The sequence below is a fragment of the Aplysia californica genome, unplaced genomic scaffold (assembly GCF_000002075.1).
Source record: "Aplysia californica isolate F4 #8 unplaced genomic scaffold, AplCal3.0 scaffold00025, whole genome shotgun sequence".
NCBI lineage: Eukaryota > Metazoa > Mollusca > Gastropoda > Aplysiida > Aplysiidae > Aplysia > Aplysia californica.
In genome coordinates this window covers 2,256,103-2,273,690 of record NW_004797295.1, presented here as the reverse complement: position 1 = coordinate 2,273,690, position 17,588 = coordinate 2,256,103, and the positions used below count along the sequence as shown (strand labels likewise).

The 17,588-nt window shown below is 38.0% G+C and overlaps 1 protein-coding gene across 1 annotated transcript; it reads left to right on the top strand.

Annotated features, from left to right (window-relative positions):
* The first annotated feature begins 196 nt into the window (after positions 1 to 196).
* LOC101857621 (drebrin-like protein B) lies at positions 197 to 17,349 on the top strand. Its single transcript, XM_005091069.3, has 14 exons — positions 197 to 363; positions 3,730 to 3,785; positions 4,104 to 4,216; positions 4,840 to 4,914; positions 6,501 to 6,641; positions 7,098 to 7,175; positions 8,109 to 8,195; positions 9,478 to 9,597; positions 12,779 to 12,859; positions 13,264 to 13,373; positions 13,941 to 14,091; positions 15,105 to 15,270; positions 15,782 to 16,009; positions 16,931 to 17,349. Exons 1-14 carry the CDS (start codon positions 281 to 283, stop codon positions 17,068 to 17,070), a joined length of 1,629 nt encoding a protein of 542 aa, XP_005091126.1. The 5' UTR covers positions 197 to 280; the 3' UTR covers positions 17,071 to 17,349.
* Positions 17,350 to 17,588: the final 239 nt, after the last annotated feature.

The window sequence follows — 17,588 nt, the reverse complement described above, 5'->3', positions numbered from 1 at the left end:
CTTTATGTTTACCTTGACGTTTTGAGGATTTGAAGTAGTAACTATGAGTTTTTAATATGTAAAAAGTTACAGCTTATTGTCGTGTAAAGGGCTGGGGGAAATAGACCTAATTGGCATAAAAGCTTTTCTGTGTATCTTCCTTGTGTAATTTATTTGTGTACACACATACTCGTGACGTCGTTAGCATGTTTTTTTTATACCACTTCCGGGTCGGGCGTTCGTAAATGTTACTCCTACCAAACTCCTCGAATAGGAAGTGCGGGGTACTTACAAGGAAGTCATGGCTGTGGATTTAAAGAAGAATAAAGATTCCCTTTTCAAGGCATACGAACAAGTCTTTGATGATAAAGACGACACTGACTGGTATGGCCTAGCTAATGATTGTAAATAAACTTGTTTTGTCTAATAGCCCTAGTGTTTATAATAATAAGACATGCACAACAAATAACCGGCACCTTGCCACACCTCCAAATTACGACTCCGACGACTCTGCTAGACTTCTAAGTTCTAAGGTTTGGTAAACTTTCCTTGTTTACTTTGATGTTCCCCAATGTGCTGACTGTGTCCAATGATTTTGACATAGATCTATATATAGAGTCTCATTTTCCGGATAGGCCTATCTGTCTTCTGTTGAGTATTGCTGATGACACTGATGTTTTTTAGCTTAGGGCTTAGGAGGGCTTAGCAGTCTGAAAAAGGCCACCTCTATTCTCACCCGGAGTGAGAATAGTGCAGGCGAGTCTTGTGGCTATTCTCACCCGGTGCGCGTTCACCCTAAACCATAGAATTCTACACTGTGAGGAAAAAATGTAGAATTCTGTGCTGTGAACAAACGTTCCATTTCAACTGTAGCCTACTAAAAGCGTACAATTTTGTCTGTACTGTGGGCAGTGGACAGAGAGAGAGAAAGAGAGAGAGGAGTAGCGCGAGAATTTCGGGGCAAAACAAAATGGCGACCCGCGTAGTTCGGCTCGATTCGAAAAGTTAAATAGCCGTAGCATCTTTGTAGACAACCAAATTAATTTACTTTTGTGTTTTAACATCATTTTTTAACTTTGTTTTGGTCAATTTGATCGTCCACACCGATAGACAGTATTCAGAAAGAGACAGAGAGAGAAAGAAGAGGGGAAGAGTTGATCTTGCGAGAACTTCCGGGCGGGTGAGAATAGCCACTTTCTCTGAAAAATGGCTGCTCAGAATTTGTTTATCCAAATCAACTTTAGTTTAGACTTAGATTTGATCTAGCTAGATCTAGATCTAGATCTAGATATTAGTATCAGATCTAGATCTAGACACAAATTCAAAAAACATTTTCTTTTCTTCACCTTGGGGAGGGCCTTCTACTTAAGAATCTGGTTCCCGTTTGAGGATAATAGTTTTGACTCCTATGACAATTACTTCTGGTTCTAAACGATTACTTTTTGATGTGCGTGCTGATATCATGGAGAGATAACCTATCAAACCTAATTGAAAAACATCAAATTATGGTCACATTCATTCCGGGGGGCATGCCCCCCTCAAACCCCCCCTCCATGTTTTTGTTAGGTCAGAGTCAGGGGGGCAAGACCCCCCTTGCCTTGTTAAAAGCAAGTACAATTTTATTGCTCAATTTGTAGGCTAGATCTACTGATAGAACATCGATAATATCTAAATCAGTATCGATATCCAGTACTCTGTGTGGATGATGCCAAGTCTAAACAGATCGGACCCAGATTCTAAAGTTGTACGTCCAACTTGGAAATTTCTATCTCAATATAGACTAGATCTAGATCTATGTCAATTTTACCTTTTAAAATGGCCATGAGTTGGATGTTATGTTATCTATAATTGCTACCTCAATGATACTGACACTGAGTGTGATGGAAAAATTCTGCATGCTTCGCCCTTTACGATTGTGGACCGTAATATGAAAAAGCTGAGAGCCAACAATTCATAGAATCATATTGAGGGTACTCATGACATAGATCTAGTAATAACAAGTGACATTTTAAAATCTCAATGACACTGACACTGAGTGTGATGGAAAAATTCTGCATGCTTCGCCCTTTACGATTATGGACCATAATATGAAAAAGCTGAGAGCCAACAATTCATAGAATCATATTGAGGGTACTCATGACTTAGATCTAGTAATAACAAGTGACATTTTAAAATCTAATAGTGCAAATTCTCACTCACTCAACAGCAATTTATGTGCTGTACAGTCTATAGGGCCTATTATTACCACAGTAGACCAGATTAAATAGCATTCTGAATCAGTCTCAACATCTTGGGAAGCATTTGAAGCATACACTATACACAGTACAGTACGCAGGCTGCCATTTTATTGACGCTAAAACTAAAACCAGTAACAAACTAACTTCTAGACTGTGGAAGCCACCACATCCTTCGAAGTCGTTGCTCTTTTTTGCAAGACCAATTAAAAAAAACCAAGACTTGATTTTTTATAAAAGCCTAAATAAAAAAACGAAATTGAGTGATGACCGAGCTTAATTTTAATTTTCATACTTTGCCGTTTTATGACTTTGTTTGAACCCCAGTTCTTGTCTTTTCAAATAAGTAGTGATTATGACTTTATAAAAAGTCTATTTTTACCATCTGTTTACTGTTATACAAGGGCAAAATTAGGCTGGGATATTTAGGCTTGAGAAGTAGAGGTTTTTAGGTAAATGAGCATATAAAATTATCATACTTATATTGTGTTTTTTTTGTTTTTTTCCCCCGTGTCCTGATTTTGGTGCCCGTTTTTGTTGGTTACATAAAAAGAAAGTAATGGTGCAGATTGTTATATGAAAGGGGAATTGTTGAGTCGGTAATGATGATGATGATGATGATAATGCTGCTGATGATGATGATGTTGTTGGCGATGGTGACGGTAATGGTAATTGTGATAGTGAGCATGAGGATGATTATTTATGTTGGCGATGATGATGTTCCTATGTAGGAAATGACATGCGTGTTAGTCTTAGTGTTAAGTTTGTTTGGTGCTTACTCTAGATCCCCGCCAGGCTGTCCTGGGGGGCAGGACACAACCCTCATTCCCAACTCCTCGCATAGAGTAACCAAAAATTTGGAAATAATTCGTCATCTTCATCCCTAGCATTTAATAAAAGTAGGCCGAAAAATCACATGGGGGCCGCTTCTAAGTGATGACATTGTTAGTGTGTTTGTTACCCTACGTCTATGCTATCATATTTTCAAAACAGTGAAAGGAATGTGGCCAATAATCTTCGTAAAAATTAACTTTCATAGTCAAAGCAGACTAACTTGTGTGCTTACAGGTTATCGTTATCGTCGTTCGCAACCGGTCCCGAGGCACTTCTGTGGTCGTCGGAGCATGTAAAAAGCCTGAAAAACCATGCCTAGACGACCAGAGAATTACAGGATTGCCTCTTCCTAAAGAGTGACATACTTATATTGTTATATATCTGAATAAAACACATGTCTCATTGAACTCTCTTAACACTGCCTCCATAACTTAGACTGTTCAGTAATGCATACTTCTGCTTCCAGCATATAAATTACATGATTTAGAACTCTTAAAAAGGCTGGATCAGATGTTCCAGTTACAAGGACAGTTAGTCAATCCCCGACCTCTCCCCTCCCCCCCCCCCTGTTTTCTTCCTCCCCATATTCCTTTGAATGTCTGTTAGTAGACTAATTACTGTGGCCTTATCATTTCTGTGTTGTAAACAGAGTAAACAGTTCTAACTGCTTTTTTTCCTCCAGGGCTTTGTATGGATATGAAGGGCAAACTCCAGTTTTGAAACTTGTTGGTACAGGGGGTGAGTACTGAAATGATTGCTGTTCCTATTCTTTTCCAACATATTGATTGTTATTTCTTACTTTATTTATTATCTACACCTCTGCTGTTGCAGTTGACAGCCTGCTCTTCATTCTCTGATATGTAGTGGCCAGTGCAACATGTAGCATTATATAGCTGATTAAGCTAGAAAGTAAAAATAAAATCAATTGAAGTATGCAGAGCCATGTCATACTCTTTTTGTTTGATTATAATTCTTTTATTGTAAAAACATTTGTGTAAAAAAAATTTTTTTTTTTTTCACTTTCATCAGAAATTATTTTTGTGTCTCGTTTTAAAGATGGAGGCATCGAAGAAATGGCTGAGGACCTCAGCAGTGGAAAAATGATGTATGCATACTGCAGAGTGACAGACCCAAATACTTCCTTGCCGAAATATGTGCTCATTCATTGGGTGAGTACTAATACCAAGTTTTAAAAGTGTGAAGCATCAGTTGATGATTCTTCTGTAACTTTGTATTATTTATGTTGTATACAGTGGACTCGAAAAACATGATTTCATTGTATTAGTATTAGATTGTTAAGAGATATCATAATGCCTTGGTAGAATAGGCATTGCTCTGCTCTCTTTGTCTTAGTGGAAGTTTACTCTTTGTATACCTGACACAATTTATTGTGGGAACTTTTCCTGCTTCATTCAGTCTCATTCATATTTAAGTGTACTATCTCGAGTTTCCTAAGGTATGTGTGTATTGTTTGAAACATTTAATAGATTCTACAGTAAAGAAGCATCATGTGTGTAAAAAGTATTAGTATTTAGAATATTAATTTACAATTGTAGCAATTATCTGTTTGTATTTTAAGTCCAAGGTCCTGTTAAATGGCAAAATAATTTATCATAGTAACGGAGAAGCCATATTTAGGTTATTTTTGTATTGTTTTGTTTTACCTTCATATCCAGCAGGCTCTTCTTTTTTACCAACAGATTGATCAACATTTTGATTGTTATTTTTATATTTAATGATAAAGAATGTAACCCATGAAATATGACACAGTTTTTGCAACTTTTGTCCCCAGACTGGTGAGAGTGTCCCTGAAAACTTGAAATTGAAGTATACATCCCACTTGCGAGATGTCCAAGCATTCTTGAGAGTAAGTTGGTTACCGTAACAATCATCATCATCAATGCCTTTCACCCCTGGCAGGGTATAGGCCACATACAAGCTCCTTCCATTTATCTCTGTCCTGAGCCATCCTTCCAAGCTTGTTCCAAGTGAGCTTCATTTCATTTCTCTCATGTCCCTTTCCACGCATCACCGTAACAATAGGTATAAGTTTATTGATATCTGCTGCCTTTTGGTTGAAGGTTGAATAGATGTAGGAGGGATCAATTTATTAATTTTTTATTTTGTTTCTTCTTGGTTCCATCATCATGTATATTGAGGAGTACTTGCCACTACTGCTCTGAGTGGAAGGGTAACACTCTCCCCCCCCACCCACCAACAGACATTGATAATATATTGATAAGTTGAACTTGGTAAATTTCAGTAGTTGTTTTCACTTTCTTTGAAATATGTGGCTGCAGCTTTTGATTTTTAAAGAAGAGAATGATGAGATTGGTTGTGTAAGTAATAAATTGGAGTCTGAGCTAAGGGAAGTATGTACTACATTCTCACCTTTTTAAAAAGCAAGAACACATAACAGTTTTATACTAATTATAGCAGTATTTACTACTCTCTAGGAGTTTCATACCCTTTAGTGTTGGAATGATGCCCATGAACGTCTATATACTATACCCTTATGTGATTTACTTTGGTATGTGTGTCACATCGTGGTGAAATCAGGTGCTTGTCAAAATAATGAAATTGAACAAATTGACATCTTTCCGCCCCAAGCGCAGTTTTTAATACTTTTTTATTTTTAGCTCAACACCTGTTATGTCCGTGTAAGGACAGATTTCTGGTAAGATTTTACTTAAAAGCATTGATCCAAGGCACAAAAAGCGTACATTTTCTGTTTCCATGTACACTCAAGCTTTGCAAGTCACTAAACTACGGCAGACATTTTCTGGCTAATTTTACCTCTAACACCAGGCGACCCCCACTTCTTTCAATCGCAAATGTCTTGACTTCTTTTCAAGACAGATAGGTACTTTTTTTCACCAAAAGCAAGATAGATAAACAAGCTTTAGGATTATACCAATAATTCCATATGCTCCGAAATTGACGAGCACTTGATTCCACCACATTATGACACATGAACTCTCTGAAAGATTGCTCCATTGATGTGGATTAGTGGAAAAACCCTGTGTCTCGACTGATCATAGGGGTGTAAAGCTGTGATGTGTGGCAGTAAGGCTTTTGAGGAACACGCACATATATATATATATATATATATATATATATATAATATTATATATATCTGTCTGTGTGTCAGTGAGTGTCAGTGATTGACTGATTGAATGTGAGAGAGAGAGAGAGAGAGAGAGAGAGAGAGAGAGAGAGAGAGATCTTTGCTTTCATTCTTTTCTACTTCTTTTACTCTAACCACCAGGCCAAGTGTACTTCACCTTTAACATGACCTTACTTTGTCTATTAGAGCATAATTACAGTCATGCAAAAATGAAATAGTACAATAAGATATACATTGTATTTGTTTTATTATTTTACAGAAACTTTTGGCTGTCTTCTTTTAAACCATCCTGCAATGTAAGATGTTCCTTCTAATTCAATGTGCAGGGTATTCACATCACAGTGCCTGCTCGCTGTGAAGAGGACATTGATGTTGATGACATCATGAAGAGAGTGGCCAAATCATCTGGGGCAAACTACAGTTTCCACAAAGAGAAGGCCAGGCCTCAGCAAGCTCCAGATCTAGTGGTGAGTAGTTTGTAGTTTATTGACTCAGATCTGATATGTTCATAGCACGGATATAGATATCGCAAGGGAGATGTTGACATGGTAGCTTTAACAGTGATCCTTAGAAAAAAGACTTTGGGGTTGGTAAAAGTTAATTTTTTCTCCTTTTTGTCCTCTTCCTCCTCCTCCAACTCTTTCACCTCCTCCTCCTCCAACTCTTTCACCTCCTCCTCCTTGTTATTCTTCTTAGTTGTTGTCCCTCTTATCACAAGGATAGACAAGTATGTTATTCAGGATTAATCATAAAGCCACATTAAGACATGTTTCTTTAATCTATAAATGGTAAGGTTAACTAAAAGTGTTCTACATTGTTCCTATATATAGGTTACCGATTCAACTGAATACTTTTTCATACTTGAAAGAAAGAGTTGTTGTGAAACATTTTCGTGTTAAAGCTTTGAAACTCTTTGTCTACAGGGTACTGATTACAAACGAATCATTCCTACCAGGGAGATCAACATGAACAATAGAGACCAGTTCTGGGCTCAGGCAGAGGTTTGTCACTTATAATTCTTTGCTTTGTTTTTCTTTTTTACCCTGATGGAGAATTTGTTAATGTTTTGTCTCTAATTTTAGTAATTGAGATTTTCTAGCTTGAATAGACATTATGGTATGGTAGACATAACTTAAATGTGCTTGATATATTGTTTGCATAGTGTGCTAAAGAGATCTATCTACTTAACATGTTTTTACTTGGTTCTTCTCCTTCTTCGTGGTGTAGATTACTTTTTACTTTTACGTTAAGGCATTATCCTGATTAGTTTGTCTGCTGCTTTCAGTCCTTTAGTAACAGCACCTTTCAGGACTGGTTGTCTTACTCATCTGGCCTTAACCCTTTGAGCACCAGTGGAGCGTAAAATTGCCCATATACCTAGCCACTGGTACAGCAGTGGGCAAGACCCTCTCCCCAAACCAGCTCGCCTGTGACAAAACGCGCACTTTACTACACAGGAATTTATTAATAATTTTGAAGTTCTTTCTAAATTAGATGCTGGTAATGACGAGGACTACTCTGAGTGGGATATAATGGAATGAGATCTCACCATCATATGAATATATATTCGTAATATTTGCTCAGGAGTTCAGGCAGAGAGGCATGGTAGCTTCAGGAGATCAGGGCTCAAAGGGTTAAAGGGTATAATTTATGATTGCTTTTGGTAACTCTTTTTGCATGTTATGTCATTTTGTGAGAGAGTGTTATGTAAGAAAACACTATCAGTTTAATACCATTTTTGCTGTGTCTGGGCATTTTTATTGACAACACTATTTTGTTATTGAATGTCAGTTTAGAGGCTAGTCGTTGATGGGTGCTCAAATGTATTTAATCTTTCCCCCTCTTTTTATGATCAAGCTGTTATTACAGTCTACCATTGATGCCTGTACGACAGATTTATGTTGTAAATCCTAGCTGAAGAAATCTTGTTTCAGAAAGATGAAATTTCAAGACAGCAAGCAGAAAAATCGAGATCTGATGCTGAAAGGAAACAGTTAGAGGAAGAGAGGAAAGAAAGAGAGGTAAGTACTTCAAAAGTAATTGCTGCAGTTTTTCTCTGAAAGGTTGGACATTCAAAGCGAATATATAATCTTCCTGCTTTGAGAATACTCATGTAGGTTCTCAGTTTTTTTTGGTCTAGTACTATTCTATTTGGGAGCTTCCCTGCTCCTTTGCTTATCAGGCCCAGAGAGTGCTCCCAATCAAACTACTAAACAATTGAAGAGAACCTGCAAGTGTCATTTAGTGTCAATGAATCAAGGAGTGAAAGCTTGGGCATAATGTGATCAGTAGCAACAGCAACAATATTATCATTGTCCCTTGTTATTCTGACTCTTGAAGATGGAAAGCCAAATGTTTGAGAAGTGTAATGCCTTATTTTTCCTTTTTGGTTGTACTTGTGTGTATTTTTGTTTCTGATTGTTTTGAACAAATAAGACTCAGCTGACCTAGGCTGTGCAATTCTGTTCAACCTGTGGCCTGAAGACTTGTGTTACTCCATTCAACAAAGGTTGATAGTGTTGTCTTATGTGTGGGAAAGATGGTTATGATCCTTTTGCTACAGATTTATTTTAACAACTAAAGCCTATGGCAATTGTAGAAAGGAAAATTCCTTATTTACTTGTGCATGTAGCCATGTTGTTCAGTAGGCGATAGCAGTTGGATTTTTTATAAAGTTTGCTAATTACCATGTGATAAGTTGATATGGTAGATGAATTCTTATTTGTGTGTGCTAGGTTCTTTCCTCTAAAGTTTTAGCCTGAGACTGCAGTTGTTTTGTTCTTTAAAGCTTTTTCATTAACGATATTTTCAAAATATATTATCTATCATATGCCTGTGTGTGTCAGCCTTTGAATGTTATAAATTGAAGCAGCTATGTCGCGGAAATTTCAGGTGACTGAGGAAGCAAAACCCCAAGAAGCAAGTCCAGAGGTGGAAGCCTTAACTTTGAATGCCCTTCCACCTTCCCACATCCTTGCCATGTTTTTAGTTTGTTTGAACGAGAAAAAAAATGTTTTTGTGTCCATGCTTCAACCCTCCTCAAATACAGCTTATAATGTTTTTTTTTTATCAACAATGTCAAAAGCTTATATTTTGTGGATGATAAAAGTATACAGACCCACATTTCAGTCCTTATTATACCCAAGTCTCACATCTTGCCCTTCACCAAACCCCCTATTCCTCTCCTTCCCCACATTGGATGCCTTGCTTGTTTGAAGTTTGTGTGTAAATTTCTTGATCATTCCCTATCAGTTGTCAGCACATTCATCATGGTTATCTGTTTGTATCTGCTGTTGTAATCAGACAAGAGAAACAAAAGAACGTGAGAAGCGCATTTCAGAGCACATGAGGGACGTGGGCAAACAGCGACAAGCCGAGAAAAAAGCTGCTGAACAGAATAAAGAAATGGAGAAACAAAAATGGGTAAGAAACTCGTGCGTGGTTTTTAGTTTTTTTGTGTGAAAGTGGTGTGGAATGTTTGTCAATGTTTTCAGTAATTCCATTGTTGAACTGTGTTGGGTAGCCGAGAGAGATCATTTGTCTTCTTGTGTCTTGAGTACTCTGTGTCTTCCTGATTAACACATAGTGACAAAGTGTATCATTATTTTATTGACTTTTCATCAGTTGTGTAATGTGTACTCAGATGTTGGTTGACATATTTTGCTAGCATTTAATTTGTGACTGTCTTAATGTTGTGACTGTTGCAAGCGCCTTTAAACCTCTTCTAAAACAAACAAAAAAACCCAATGTTGTGACTTCTTGAGTTTACCCCAAGAATCCTGTTGGAAGGTTATTTCATAAACTGGCCAATAAGTTTATGTGTATGTGTCAACGTTTTTTGATAGTTTCATTACATGGGGTTTAAATTAGACCGAGAAGCTGTACAAAATTTAGCTTTTGTGATTAATTGATTTTTACTGAAAGCAAACTTCTTTTTTTCTCCAGTATCTTCTTGAGCTGCTGAGCATTTCAGATCCACTTTTTTTTCACTCTTTGCAATACATGTTTGGAAGAGTATAGTTCACACTCTGGGTGACATCTCAGGTTATTGTTTTGAGTTGCAGGCATATATGTCTGTCTGTTCCCTTGTTTTCCTTTTCCCCAATCATTGTTGAGTGCATCCCATCCTTTAAACTTCATGGAAGTGTGAACCTGTCAACTATGTCTTCAGTGGTCCATGCTCATGCCAATCTTGCACCTGTCCAACAGTTTCACATCTATTTTTCATTGTGTGTTTGCCATTGTTCCCAGACTCCCTCTTTTGTGTTCATACAAGAAACAATAGTGACCAAATAATGACTTTGTATTACAAGAAGTTTTCAAAGAAATTTGTATTAGAATTAGTTGAGAAATTGAAATAAATTCACTTCTAGAGTGGCCATTGCCAGTGTGGGGCTAGGGACTTTTTTTTGTTCAGCCCAACACAACTGATAATTTGCCATTAACATTCTACATAGGATTTCTTTGTGATTCAAATTATTTTTATTTAGCATAAAATGTTCCTTGTCAGCTCTTTTAAATATTAATCCTGTTAGAAAATATATCAAGTCTAAAATCATTTTCTTTCACATCAAGTAAATTGAGGTGCTTATTATAACAGAGTGTATAGGTACTGACTGTGCAAATCCGATAATTATATAACTTAAGTTTTAATAATACATTAAATGTTATTTTTTCAGGAGCATGTAATACTTTCTGTCCTCTGGTCATCCTTTATCTCACCCTACCCATCCCTGTTTGTCTGTTACTGTCTGTGTTTATAATTGTGTTACACCATGTTGCAAGTTTCAATTTAGAAGCAATTGAATATTTTGTCACAAAGATGAAGCTGTTGGAACATTTATTCTGTCAAGTAGTGCTGATAAAATTTACACTTAATATTTCATCTAGACTGAATACTGATAATCTAGCGAATAAGAGGATGCTTTATTGTGTATTTCGGTAAACTTAAACAGTGCTCTTATAAGATTAGAAATATATTTCAAATGCTCCCTCTTTATAATAGTTCGTCCATCATGAAGTGATGATTACCTTTAACATCCAAGGAGCTAGAGAAGTTTTAGACCTTGAGTAGCTAGCATTGTAAAGAGAGAAAATTAAAGATTCCACAGATATCAGCCCTTTTTCCTTTGCTAAAGTGGTGCACTTAACTGCCTAAAGATGTGGTTAATTGATTAATCCTTCTTACGGCTTCACTTGAGACCTTCAAGTGCTATTCTTTTTATGAAGTATTTTCCTCAAACAGAACACTTGTGGCCGGCCAGTGTCAATGTCAGAATTTGACTGTCTTGATTTTGTTTGTTTCTCTGTCTGTCTCTGCTTTACAAACACTTTCTCTAAAACCTTGCTGCCTCATGTCCTGGCTTTATGCCACTGTGATCAGTCAAGAAAGGCTTCTCATTACTCTTTACTTAAGCTCTCTCTGTCTTTACTAGTTGTAAAATGTGAAGAATGTACACAGTTGTGGGTGAGATAAATGATAGAATGAATGGCCTTTTTGATGTACTTGTATTAGGTGGTTGTTTGACGCTTTGGGGGAAAAAATAATTGTCCTGTTAATAAGATGATGATTTAATGGATTTTACTCATAGATTTCCATAGACACCTAAAGAAATGTTGTTTATAAACTATTGTTTTATTAAAAAAATGTAGCATTATGTGTACTAGAATAGAATCTGTGTTTTAAATGCTTATGTTGTTCACAAAAAAGGACCAAAGCTGTGTGTTAATCATCATTTTACAAACACTTCAATATTTTTTAATGAAAAATACATATTTCTCTCAGGGTAGAGGTGAATGTATTTCAAAGTGACTGACAAGTGATAGCAACAGGTAGCGGGAGGAAATGTAACTTTGTTTTAATGTTATATTTCACATTGTGTAAAGCACCGGACATCTCTTTTGAACTGACTTGACTTTTTAAGAATTCCATTTTGTTACCACAGTTATAACTACAGATATGTGTAAAATGTATCATAGTCACTTTGTTTTTCGAGGTGGGAGTATCATGGAATTTTTGTTCACTGGATTCATTGAGATTATATTTTTATTAATGGTTTTGATTTCAGCTGGCTTTTTTTAGCACAGAATTGTCGGTAATTTTGTTAAATCAACCTAACTGTTAGTTGTAATCCCACAGTGAAAATGTATAACAATGCTGTTGCAATGATGTCTTCACGTGTGTTTCCACAGTGATTAATTAGAGTGCACTACTGACCGGTCCATCTAACTTTTGTTTTCTGGAGTAAAATCAGTTTGTTATCTTTTTAAAACACTGTCATTCTGACTGTGTGCTTCTCTTTCGCTCAGTTTGTCAAAAGATTAGGTTAACCTTGAATTAATGAGCAGATGATAATGTAAGTGAAAAGTATTATTGAAGCAGGTCATAAGATTGATGCTGAATTGAAACTGAAAAGATGTGAAGACCCATGCTGTAGATGAGTTGTCCACTCCTCTGATCTTCTCCAGGAGACTGGCACCTGTACTGTACTGCGGCATACAAAGTGCTGCACTCTATTTCTAACTGTGTCCAGTTGCATACTGTGTCTTATTGCCTTTTGCTGCTAATAATGGTTTCCTCCATATCCCCTCCTTGCCTCACTAGGCTCAAATTCAGAAGGAATCCAGCATAGATGAAGAGGAACGGGGTCATCGCAGTGACCAGATGAGAAAAGAAAGAGCTGCAGTGAGTCTGTCTTCTCCCCAGCTATCCTGCTTATCTTTGATCTAGAATGTTTGCTCGACATAATATCTGAAGAAATTACTGTCTTGTGTTTTAAGTGCAGAATTGTAATTAAAGAAGGGTTGAAAAAAAGATAGGTAATCTTATCTGTGCTAATATACACTGTTTTATGCTTTGTGTGTTTCACAAGATTGAGTTGCACGTGTGCTATAAAACGTTGAGATAAATCCTACTACTTCACTTGTGACTTGTGTTGCTTTCCAAGAAATTTACCTCACTAAATTAGAATGCACTCGTTTTTCTCTATTTATCATTGGTGCACACATTTTAACTTTAACTGCTCTTTTTCTCAGTTCTTTGTCATAGTTGAAACAATTGAGTCTAAGCATTCATCATGTCATATACAGGAGGCAGCTCAGTTGGTGTCAAAAAGCAGCAGCAGTGCCAGAGATTTCTTTAAGCAGAAGTCTGTGGAACGTCCAGAATCTGCCGCCAAGAGAGGCCCTCCTCCTCCCAGGTACTGCCGGGACCGATTGAAGGTTTAGCTGACAATAGTTTGACTTTATTTTGTATGATGGTTGCAAACGATTGAAGGTGTCTTGGTTTCTTGGTCCCTCCTTTTACGGACTTAGGAGAGATGTCAAATTAAACAGACTATAGTTATACTAGACTTTTAAAGAAAGCAAACAGAAAATAAATCTTATTCCCTCAAGGCTGTGGTCAACTATTATTCCTCTTTTAACCGTCTATAATGGTAATTATGGCATGTTTGAACTACAGGTCATTTGATGTTGACAAAAATCTTTAATATTTTTTCTCCAAAAGTGGTTAGCAAATCATCAGATGTATACTGAACTAGCTGCCTCCAGTAAACTTTTAACATTGATTACAAGTCTTTACGATGCTCAGCCCCCCCCCCCCCTCCCTCTTTGTCAACATATTATTTTCTTATAACATTTTTTTGGGTGTTCTAGGGTCTGCTGGGGGAGTTGCCTCGATTGTAAATGGCACAGAGTTTGCTGTTGAGCAGGGTGTGCACAAAACAAATGCTATTTATTATTAACATAGTCTTGTGTTGATCCAGGAAACTCCAGCACAGTTTTGGAGCTGCCAGCAGTCAGCCAGAGCCCCAAGCCCCCAAACAGCCCATCCAGCTGCCCAGAGAGGAGGCACCACCCTCCAAACCTGCCAGGCAACCAGAACCACAACCCGAACCCGAACCAGAGCCTGAGATGGTGAGTGGAGACTCAAGAGCATTATTGAAATCATGTAAATTTAACACTTCATATGGTTGATCTTGTTCTAGTGTCAGGTTATTTTTTTCTCTTCTTCATATTGTCAGTGATTCTGTGGTTTGTGTCTGTTCCTGGTGAAACCTGGCCTGTAATGTGCTGACTCTTTTGCAGAGGAAAGAACGTAATGAAATAATTTCATACTGGATATAGGATGATAAACTGAAGCTGAAGTAATAGTTCACTGTTCTTTTTTACCTCGACTCAAACTTGTCTTTGTGTGGGTGGTTGGCGGGTGCTCTGGTGTGGTTTGCTTTTTCTTTCCTATCAAACATCTATCGTCTTTATCTCCCCTTCTTCTTTTTTATGTTTGTTACTCTCTTGTAACACCTCAAATCTTCTGGCGCTCATATGACCTTATGCAGTTGCGAGCACAGTAAAACCTACTAAAACAAAATCTTCTCTAAAATTTTCTCCTTTCACATCCTGTCCTGCTCTCTAACAATGTTCTGTCACCTGCTTTCGTATCCACTTTCTGCCCCCACCCCTCACCTCTTTTGCCCCCCTTCTCTAGGCTCCTGACTCTCTCTGCCGCCTTTCTACTGCTACTCCTTGGCTCCTTCTTACTGCTGTCTTTCAGCCACACCCCTGATCATATGGTAGGTAAGCTCTACACATAGCTTTTTCGAACAAGGGCAAAAAATCTCGGAGGTCCAGTGTGCAAGTTGTGCACTTTAAAGATCCTTTGGTGGTCAAAAATCGATAAGAGTAGGCTCCAGCCGCCACCCGGGCAAAATAAAAAGTTTCCTACTAACTGAAAATGTTTAACATGTCCTGCATGCTCATATGACCTTATGCAGTTGCAAACACCGTAAAACACTTACCCCCCAAAAAGTGCTTAGTGTCTGGGATTCGAACCAGGTCCGTCCGCTCCGTAGTCCCACAGTGAGAGGTGTGCTAGCTAGGGATGGGTGAAGAAATGGAAAAAGTTCATCATGTTTTCTTCGTCCCTCCAGGTTCCCGAGCCGGAGCCAGAACCAGAACCAGAGCCCGTGCCTGCTGCTGAGCCAGCCCCATTGTCCCCGACATCCCCGACGTCCCCCGTGACCCGAGACCTGCTCCGACAGGGCCTGCCGCAGAGAAACGACTCTGACGCTGAGGAAGAGGGCCAGGACTGGGACGGTCAGTGCTGGATACGTACTTGTGGATATCAGTAATGGATGGACAGTAGTGGATATCAGCTGTGGATAGATGGATGGATAGTCGTGGATATCAGTCATAGATCAATACGATAGATATCAGTAATGGATGGATCGTAATGGATATCAGTATTTGATGGATTGTCAAGAACATTAGTCATGGATGGATACTTCTGGGTATCGATGGCACAGGGATTGTAATCGATGTCAATGGTAGATGTATGTAGGCTCTGGCAAATGTCAAGGTGTTGATCCTGGGATGGAATGGCAGATGTTATCCTTGATTCTGACCCAGAAGCTCATTGTATTAGTAATAGTAGCAAGTTCTTGGTTCATTAGGTCAAATCTACTCTAATTTTAGTAAAGGGTGTTCAGGCATGCTGTTATCTAATTTAAAAAGTCAGTGATAATCGTGAAATATATCGTTTTTCAAAACTAAGCTTAGAAACATATCTTACTTCTTTTCTTTCTTTTCTTTTTTTTTTTTAAACCAGAGCCATCAACAGAAGATTACACATTCCGGGAAAACCGTGTTCCCTCTTTCCATGAGGACTACTCTGCAGAGCAGCAGAGTGCAGAGAGCCAGTCCCATCGCATAAGCAGCACACAGCACTTTGTGGAGGAGGAGCAGGTGGAAGAGGAGGAGGAGGCAGCGGCCCCACCCCCCCAAGTCACAGCAGACCAGGGACTTTGTGCTCGCGCCTTGTACGACTACCAAGCAGGTGAGGAAACCAAAAATTAGTTAATTCTGTTTTATACTTGCTTGTGCTACGTATTTGCCGAAGTTACTTTATTTTCACGAATAGCATTAATACCCAAGGTGCATAAAGAAGTTTCGATGTCATCGTTCTGTTACGTGATACTTGTTCTGTTCTTTGCAAGAAAAGATTAAGTCAAAATAAGTATAAATATCCTTTTTTTTTTACAGTATACAGTGCGTGAAAGAGTGATATTACTTTCTGTGGAATAAATAAAAACATATAGGTTTTTTTTCTTGCCTTGCAGGCAGTATTATGCTGTTTCTGAAGTTAGACATATACTCATGAGAATCTACTATAGTTTGGATAGGGGTAAATTTTGAAGTTTTCTGAGACAGGCTGACTCTATTTGTCTTTGAACTAGTTCAGTGTTTGTCATTATCTGTGATAGTCTCCATTTCACCTATCAACAATCAAGGTTGCAGAAAAGTCTCAGATTTCAGTTTCTGTCTTGCTTGTATGGACTGGGAATTAAAAAGATTCTTTGGTTTGACAGGTGGGAACCCTTTACCTCAGGGGTAATTGAGTGCTCTGTTTGTTACTTTAGACAGTGAAAGATCTTGTCTGTTTGTTAGTGTTTGAGCGCTTAATCAACTGCTTGCACTGTATGCTTCCCGGTAAGCTGAGAATGTTTCTCAGTGTTCTATGGTCTGCTGGGGTAATAACTTAGGGTAAAGGTAAAGCGCAAAGAGCTTGCTGTCCAGCCTGGATATGTGCTATACAAATACTATTTATTATTATTTATATTATTATTACTTCTGAGAAGAGCAGAAATTCTAACTCTGATCATGTGAGAGGAAACAACACTTTTGTTCTATACCTGTTCAATGTATTCTTTAAGTTCTTGCTACCATTAATGGGCGGTCTATTTTTTTGTTGTTTCAGCGGATGACACCGAGATAACCTTCGACCCAGATGAGATCATCACAAATATCGAGAAGATAGATGATGGCTGGTGGCAAGGTTTTGCCCCCGACGGCTCCTATGGCATGTTCCCCGCCAACTATGTGGAGCTTATTAACTAAATTGTTTTGAAAGCCCTCAGACTACAGGATAACTGCACACCAAAAACAGTGTTATATATATATATATGGATGTTGAAAATGATGTTGATTTGTGCCAGGTCTTTGAGTATATTTTCTGCTCCCTTTTATTTTCTTACTGCCATTTCTCTCTCTACTTTTCTTAACTCTTTCCAGACGCAATTATTTTCTCCCTTCCATGTATTATATGTGTCATGATGCGGTGGAATCAGGCGCTTGTCAATTTTGGCGCATGTGGAGTTATTGGTATCATCTTAAAGCTTGTTAATTTGTCTTGCTTTTGGTGAAAATATATCCATTTATCTTGGATATTACTTACTTTTTACTTTTTCATCCTCCGTTGCCGTTAAGCATCAAGGGGAGATGCAGTTTTCTATGGTTGGCCAGCTCCGCAGCTCTTTCAGTTGTGATGTTATGTTTTCTCAGGGTTTCCTTGACACTTTTGATTCACCTTTTGCGTGGCCTTCCTCTTCCTTTATAGGCTTAGTGCTTGGTATTGT